The 8,519-nt window shown below is 45.1% G+C and overlaps 1 protein-coding gene across 1 annotated transcript; it reads right to left on the minus strand.

Moving 5' to 3' along the window:
• Positions 1-5,945: 5,945 nt before the first annotated feature.
• On the minus strand, positions 5,946-7,872 carry nrsn1l (neurensin 1-like). Its single transcript, XM_076159942.1, has 3 exons — positions 7,608-7,872; positions 7,176-7,322; positions 5,946-6,911 (listed from the first exon to the last, which is right to left on the minus strand). The coding sequence occupies exons 1-3, from the start codon at positions 7,665-7,667 to the stop codon at positions 6,498-6,500; spliced, it is 621 nt and encodes a 206-aa protein (XP_076016057.1). The 5' UTR covers positions 7,668-7,872; the 3' UTR covers positions 5,946-6,497.
• Between the last annotated feature and the right edge of the window lie 647 nt (positions 7,873-8,519).

Consider the following 8,519-nt stretch of genomic DNA (forward strand, 5'->3'; position numbering starts at 1 on the left):
TAGAGTACAGCAGCCTAACAGCCCACTTTACAGACTCTTTACAGACTCAAATGTGTGATATAAGCACGTTTCCCCTCAGTTATACGTAGTGATGTTTGGTAAACTGCCTCTGAAGGATGAAAACTTGTCTTACATTCTCTTGCTGGTGCAGGTAAATGTAAATGTGAGTCAGAGGCGACGGGCTTTCATTGTTTTCCTTCTCATTGTTTGCATAAAAGCGTTTGATTTGAAGGTCCTAGTTGTTTACGCGCCTTTTTTTTTATTCCACACATCACAGAGAATGGATCCTGCCAGCATGAAATATGAAAGCAGGTAACCAGTTTGTGTTTTTTTATAGCTGATTAGAAAGCGGGTGCACGTCTAATTTATCATATCTAGTTAGGGAGATTCTGCTGCCACCCCGGTGCCAAACGGACAGCTCCTCATTTTGCCTGCAGCCGCCTGTCAGTGGGACCGTGGTGTGTGTGTGTGGCTGACTGTGTGTGTGTGTGTGTGTGCGTGTGTGTGTCCATCCTGCCTTCAGCATCAGTCCCTTTCACTGCAACCATAATTACCACTGTCTGAGGGTAACCGACAGTGGCGGATCTCATTATGCCATGATATGGGTCGCGTCTGTATATACAGGCTCACATACACTGCCTATTTACATATGAATGTATCCACACACACACACACACACACACACACACACACACACACACACACACACACACACACACACACACACACACACACGAGCCTGCACACACTCATCTATCTATCCACCCACCCACACACACACACACACACACATACATACACACATACACAAACACACATTTACATATAAAAGTGTTAATGCGCGACACACACACGTTACACAACACACACACACACACACCGCCGCCTATTCATACATGCAACTCACACACATGGGCTACTCATAAATTTAGACACTTCCGTCAGAAGGCCCCTCGCCAGCCAACAGGGATATGAACCCAATATAGCATCCCAGAGATAAGCCAGTGACTCTGGAAGCAGAACTAATATTATTTGCACGGTGTCGAACGTTTATCTGGCGCCGCCTGCAAAGTGATGGTTCGGTGTCACTTTTGTTTAATAATGATGTGCCAATAGTAATATGCCCGCAGGCTGGAAACCCATTACAGTTCAAAAGATTATCCAAATACAATCTAATTTGGAATATTGCATTTTGACAGCCTGTGACTGGAGGAGGTGGGACGGTAATGCCATATTTTCTCTCCCTTTTTAAAAATTTCCAATTAACATTTTTAATGCTCGACAAACCGACGGTGACTGCAAATGCGGCCGAGGTGTTTGACTGCCAGATCTCCTCAGGGCGCTCAGACAAAGAGCAGAGAGGGAGGAGGAAAAGAAGGAGTTTCACACACAATTCAAAGTTTTGATGAGGCGAGTGTGTGCGTGCGTGTGTGTCTTTGGTCGTCATTGAGTTTAAATAGTGGAATAGAGATAATCTTTAAATACGTTTGTTTTCCCCCCGGAGGAGAGGAAACGCTGTCAAACTGCCTACAAACACAAAGATCCTTATTCTGCCGCTTCATCACTCTTATCAGGGATGACAGAGCCGTCCTTTGTGTGTGTGTGAAGATGATCTTACACACTACCTGCGTTCGGATCGCACACATTTACAACCGCCAGACGAATTAGTGTTACGCAAATAGTGCACACTCAGTCACAACTTGAATGAAAACGAGGAGGAAGTGTCAGAAACAACAACAACAACAACAACACAGCAGACTTCTCTCCTCTTTCTGTTTCCCTCAGCATGTGTGTGTGTGTTTCCTTGTGTGTCGCTTGCAGGTCATCTCCTCTATAGATCAATGATGTCATTTGTGCGTTTTCAGGCCCTGGGTTGTGTAGCTGGAGCACCGGCGGCTTCAGATTGTTGTGTAATGGCGTTTCAGCCTTTATGGGATTTCTGAAATTGTGTCCTCTAAATGCAGCTTTACACTCATCATAAATCAAACAAAACACTAAAAAGTTACATACTTGCCAACAGAGCTTATTAAGCGGCGTTGTTACAGCTCGGGTTTAGCTCCCTTATAATAACCTCCCTCATAAATACTTAACCAGGAAAGATCAACACGGCAGATGAGATTGTCGGGGGCTGCAGGGATTAAAGGCACTTCAGGTAAAATGGCTTCTTTTCTATTTGGGTAATTCTGTGTTATTAAAATTAGGTTATTAAAAAATGAAATTAAAATCCAGCCCAGATCCGCTCGCATACATCAGTTAGATTTCCAATGTTCCCAGAGTTATTTCTTTGATTAAGTGTTTTTAATTTACTCACCCGCTTTCATCTTCATCTTCATCTTGCCTCTGCGTCTGCTTCCACTTCAGGTTGTGATTTCCTGAGTCGTCTCTGACAGCTGACAGAGGAGCAGACTGTCTGTCTTCACTCACACGTCGACTCATGCACACATTCAGATTCAGATTCAGACTCGTCTCTTGTTTCATCGTCGCTGTGAGTGGAGCCTGAAACAAGCAGGAGATCAGAACATGAGAGAGGGAAGGCAGAATGTGTTTCATAATTCATATTTATACAGAATCAACGCACAGAACCGGCATTTCTTACTTCCTGTTCAAGATTGAAGGTCTTTTGCTCCGTTAACTGGCTTCAGAAAGGTCTGACCTCCAGGGAACAAGGCCCGGCTGGAGCAAACAACATGTCGATCGATAGCTTAGAAGCTCTACTATTGGATGAAACTGACATGGATGGAGTGATTGTAGACGAGAGAGAGTGATATCACACTAAGTGAGACAGTGAGACTGTTTAAGGAAGTTGCTTGTGTTCATTAAAAGTGAATATTTGTCTGTGTGATGCTTCACTTTCCACTCCAAGTCTTCAAATCGCAGAGGAGAGAAACATCCACCGACCGACCAATCGTGTCTCTGTATCTGCGTGTGTGTGTGTGGGTTTCCTGTAGTGGAGTGTATTTTCATGGTGATGGACTTTATTTTCCCCCTGATAAGACTTCTCCCCCCGTTACAAATCACTCAAATTGGAGTTGCACAGCGATGTAATAAGAGTCACTTCATGTCACGGTGTGAGGCGACAGAGACGGGGAGGATTTAGATTCCTCTCTGCTCTGTGACCTTTTCCTGTAATTCAGCTAATTGATGCCTATTTTTTCTGCATTTTTGCTAATTAGAATCATTCCTCATACATGTATCTAACATATATGTTGTATGACTCCACAGAGCGGTGACATCAGCCTCACTTTGGGAGGGAGGAACACCAGGATGTGAGAGCGTTTCCCTGTTGGGTCGTCCCTTTGACTCATTCAGCCACGATCTGAGGAGCAGCGTGTGTGTTTCCACGCTCGAGCCAAACACACTTTTATGTGAAAAGATATTCCAAGATCTCATTCATGGCATCAAAATGGGATCCACAGCTGCACGTGGTGGAGGAGAAGGAACGCTGCACTCCAAAGGAACTCAAGGAGAGCGCAGGAAAGTGATAGAAGGAAGAGAGCCGGATACGGAAAACTGAGGAATGGGATTGACTAGAGAGGGGGAGGGGGCGGAGCTTGTCATATCACATACATACCAATTCACTGACTTGTTTGAACATGATTAATGATGTCGGCCAGCTGATACTAATCAACTAATGGTCTGTGCTAATTGAAGGTAATTGGCGTCCAAACGCAAACGTTCCTTCAGTGGCTTCTTTTCTTCTTCTTCTTCCTTTCAGACGAACAAAGCAGCTGAACCTGCGAAATATGATTTATGAACCGAGCAATCACTACATGAAGCTCACGCCTGATTGGCCAGGTGAGGGAAGAACAAGGAGCCCCACACACACACACACACACTCACTTTGTTTTCATGCTGTGATCTCCTGGCATCCTGTTCCTGTTTATTCTGTTCTAGCTCATAAAGAAATCCAATAAAAAAGACCTGGCATCTCTTTTTACAAACCATATTGACATTGAGATGTTATTGAACAGTTCATCACAGATTATTGGTCTTGTTTACATCACAATGGTTTCTGGGAAATACAGGGCTGATGCAGGTTACACAGTGTTGGAATGGGCCCTCATGAGTAACACCACTCCTGTGATGTCATCAGTCAGTTTCCCCCGACGAAACACAGCGCCCCCCACAGCCCACACACCTATTTTGCTGGATGAAATGTTACAGTTCCCTAGCACCTGCACATAGATGCTGCAGCAGCCCACTCCTCATCTGTGTGTGTGTGTGTGTGTGTGTGTGTGTAGTGATACTCACACTCAGCTCTGCAGTCAGTGGAGCGTATCCTCCTCAGTCTTCACAGGAGAGACGCTGTCACTGTTTCCACTTTTCTATGTCATTATGCACTCACATACACTCACTCACGAAGCCACACACACACACACACAGCAGGAGTATGTGAGGAGCCTGTTGACAGTGTGACGGCCGTGTGGTCTGTGTTTTTGTTTGTGTGGTTGTGTGTTTCAGGTAGGCGGGGCTGGAAACGAGGCAACAAGGAGCACCTGGGCCCAGATCCTCCAGGAAGCCTCGAGACCCCCCATGGATCCCTGACATTCAGGAGGGCTGAGCCGCCCCACGTGATGTGTGTGTCTGATGTGTTTGGGTGCTTAATAAATGCTTAACTTTGTTTGCAACACAACTCGTCTCTCCCTCTGGCGTAGAGTCGACTGATTCACTGCTTCATATGTGAGCAGGATGTGTCAATCACTGAGCCTCTTTGTTACTCTGCATCAATGACATGAACCCGGAGCCTCAAACACCAAACTGCACCGATTGGTAATCAATATAATATAATATTGAAACATTTCCAGTCGACCAACGTAAAGAAACCATTTAAAGAATTTATCAGAACATCTACTGACTAGTAAACGCAGCGTTATATATTCTATCCCTGTGTGTGCGTGTGTGTGTGTGTGTGTGAGGGAGGTGGGGGTCGAGTGATGTGATGGCGACTAAGTGCCCTCCTGTTACTGTGCCACTCCGGATATGAGATGACTCACACTCACAGCTGTGAGTCACTGCTACCTAAGTCACACCATGTACTTGTACAGAAATAAATACACCACACACACACACACACACACACACACACACACACACACTCATACCCACAGTTTGATATGTTCCGTGCTCACTTGTACATGTCACATGGACGCTCACTCAGGCTTCACGTGTTTCCTTTGTTCTAAACCTTTGCATCCTTCCTCATCTGAACTACTTCACTTGACATTTCATCCAAAAATACATTTAATTGTTTGCTGGATCCAAGATGCAATATGATCTCTCTCTTACCACAGAGAGATGAGATGTGTTTACACAATGAGAGACACTACAGCTATAGAACTCATATATATACGAAATTAGTTTTATATTCAGTCAAACAAGCAGAGTAAAGATGAGCAGAGGTAAAGGTCAGGATTGCAGAAGTTTATTTCTTATTTTTATGTATTTTCATATTCATTATTTACCTGTCAGCAGTGACACACAGTCAGTGACACACACATAAAAATAATGAACCACTAAGAAGAAGAATCTCCAGTGAACTGCACTTCATCAAACAGGACGTGATGACTTTTATACGTATCTATATATATTACTGTTCTCTGTGATTCAAAGTCACGGACATAAAGCGAGGAGGCGGCGGGAAGGAGGAAGGGGACATGGTCTCCCTTACCTCACTGCTTCATTACTCGGACTGTGTACGCCTGTAAACAAAGCGTCTGATTGGTGTGAACATAAAGAAAGCCAGAGTGGACCAATCAGAAAAGAGTCTTTGTTCGGAGTTGAAAACGGAGCTCTTGAAGCCCAACTGTTGCCTGGAGACACAGATTGCAGGCAATTATGAAATCAGATTACAGTGTGTGTGTGTGTGTGTGTGTGTGTGGGGGGGGTGATACTGTCAATGGAGCACGCGCGTGTGTGTGTGCATGTGTGTGTGACACTCTGCTGAACATTAGCAGAGACGTGAAAATGCAGATAGAGTTTTGTTGTGACTCTGTTATCTTCTGTTTGAGTGACACATTATTAACTCCTTATCCTCTTACAAACATCTGTCATGTATTTAAAAATCGTTGATTAACATCGTCAAGTGAAAACAACATCTGCACACAGAGGAGAATGTGAGGTGTGTGACACGGATGGTCGTTCTCGGCTCTCTTCAAGTGTCTTATGTGGCATTTTTGAAGAAAATAAAAGCTTCAAAAGCTAAAGTCTGTGGTTGAGGCTCAAAGTTTAGGCTCTGTTCAAGTCATGGGGTCTCATTTATTTAGTATTTCTTTTGAATTTTTCTCAATAAAAAATCCCGCAAATGTTTTTTTTCATAGACAATTAATGCACTCTGTCCCAGATCCACATAATAATATTGACATGAGTCTCTCTCAAGGTAAACAAAGCATTTCGCTTTCATATTATAATAAATATTGTATGTTTCAGTTGAGATCTTGTAAATGAGGCTCCTTGACAACAACAGAAGCCCGACTCAATGAGCTCGGCGGTGATGTTTCTTATGAAGCTGGTTGGACCGTTTCCACTTTGGACAGAGTGATGGGAGGCTTCCCCTCGTCTGCGCCCGGCGGCTCGATGATCACCTCCCCGGGATCCCTCACACCCCTCCACTTTGTCCTCCACTTACCCATCCTTTCCCCTTCCCCCCGTCCGTGGAACAGCCTCCCCTTCAGGTTGGCCCGGGGGAGGACCAAGAAGACCACCCCGATCAGCACCAGAGCCGAGCCCAGGCACGCCAGCCAGATCCCGGCCGACGTGCTGAGGTGGAGCCCCCTGTTGAAGCTGATGGCCCGGGCGTCCACGAAGAACAGATCTCCCTCTCCGAAAGACTCGATTTTATGAGGCGTGGAATAAGCGACTGACAGGCTCACAACACCTGCAGTCAGGATTATGAAACCCAAGGCCAAGGACATCTGAGAGAGAGAGAGAGAGAGAGAGAGAGAGAGAGAGAGAGAGAGAGAGAGACATTAAAAACACACACATTTCCTGCAATCCTGCTCATTTGGTCGAGTGACAGCTCAGCATGCAGACCTAAAGTTCTACTATTTACATAATGAATGATATGAACTGCTGAGAAGTTTGTATACTATCTATACTAACTGTATATATTATAGGAAGAACCTATCAGTCTATCTCTCTTGTGTATATAAAGTATAGAATGGTGCTGAGTGCTCCACCTTCCAGACGGCTGAGCTCCACCTGGCCCTCCTGCTCTGGACGAAGCCCTGCTCCTCCTGGCCTCGCTCCCACACGGAGGACGAGCATTCCTCATAGAAGTGGTGCAGATAGGAACGAACCCCAAAGCGAAGGCAGCTTGAGCCCGCCTGTAAACAAACACCACATCGGTCAACAAACTCAACAAACAACAGAAGACACCAGGACCTCCTGAGCTGAGAGAGAGGCAGGGAGAGAAACACCACCAAGATGAAATACCAACATGGAATCATCTTTGTTTATCTACCATTCACTTTGACATCTGACATTTCCTCTGCAAGATGTAATTCATCCTCTTTACATCTGGATAAGGCCTGATGACCGTGGCATTTCCTCTTAGCTGGGATGAAATCAAATAAGAGAACAGATCACGGTCCGTGGAAACGGAAGCTCACCTCGCTCCCAGAGGATTCTGCTCCTGAGCCGGAGACGCAGGCCTCCGAGCACAACGCCATCACACCTCACACACACCTAATAAAGATGCAGATTCACATTAAAAAATATACATACACACACACACATCCAGAGCAGTGAAAGGATTGATAGATGTGTGTGTGTGTTATGTGACTGGCCCTTGTTTATCTCTTGAATATGGATTTGCCTCAATAAAAGCCTCCCATCTGAGACTCCTCATAAATCTTTCACCATGTTGCCAGTTCGCTGAAGTTATTGAGGCTGCTTGTGAACGACTGAAGGTTACCGTGGCCCTGAGGTGGCTGGATCACCACCCACGGATGAGTCACATATGTACATGCACACACACACACACACACACACACACACACACACACACACACACACACACACGCGGTATCTTCCATAACACATGCACACATGTGCTGTTGTTATTCACTGGAGGCTGTGGGATTGATTTGTTTCATTTTCTGCTAACTGTTTCTCTAAGCCGCCCCACATGTCAGCCTGTGCCAAACCTCTAACCTGACATCACATGGAGACGTAACCCTGACGATCACACAGCAGACAGCAGCAGAGGAGGGAAAATTACTGGAACATGCTAAGACAAAGAGATGGATGAGACTAAGCTCCATCCTGTAAACAAGCACACTGTGAGTCTGTGGGGTCTCTGTTTACATTTCCTTTAGTCCATGAGATCTCTGCCCTCATTGGCTTTAAGATGGAGATCAGAATTGGTCTGTGCATATAAAAATACAAATACACAAAGATCAAATCAAAGAAGAGATCATTTGTGTCCCTCGTGTCCACAGGTCAGTCTGTCTGATGTATTAAAGATGTAAATGCTTTCAAACACCATCTCACTTGTCTGTCATGAATAGACTTCTAAATGA

The sequence above is a fragment of the Genypterus blacodes genome, unplaced genomic scaffold (assembly GCF_046128005.1).
Source record: "Genypterus blacodes isolate CSIRO-AG114 ecotype Tasmania unplaced genomic scaffold, CSIRO-AGI_Gbla_v1 ptg000100l_1, whole genome shotgun sequence".
NCBI classification, from domain to species: domain Eukaryota; kingdom Metazoa; phylum Chordata; class Actinopteri; order Ophidiiformes; family Ophidiidae; genus Genypterus; species Genypterus blacodes.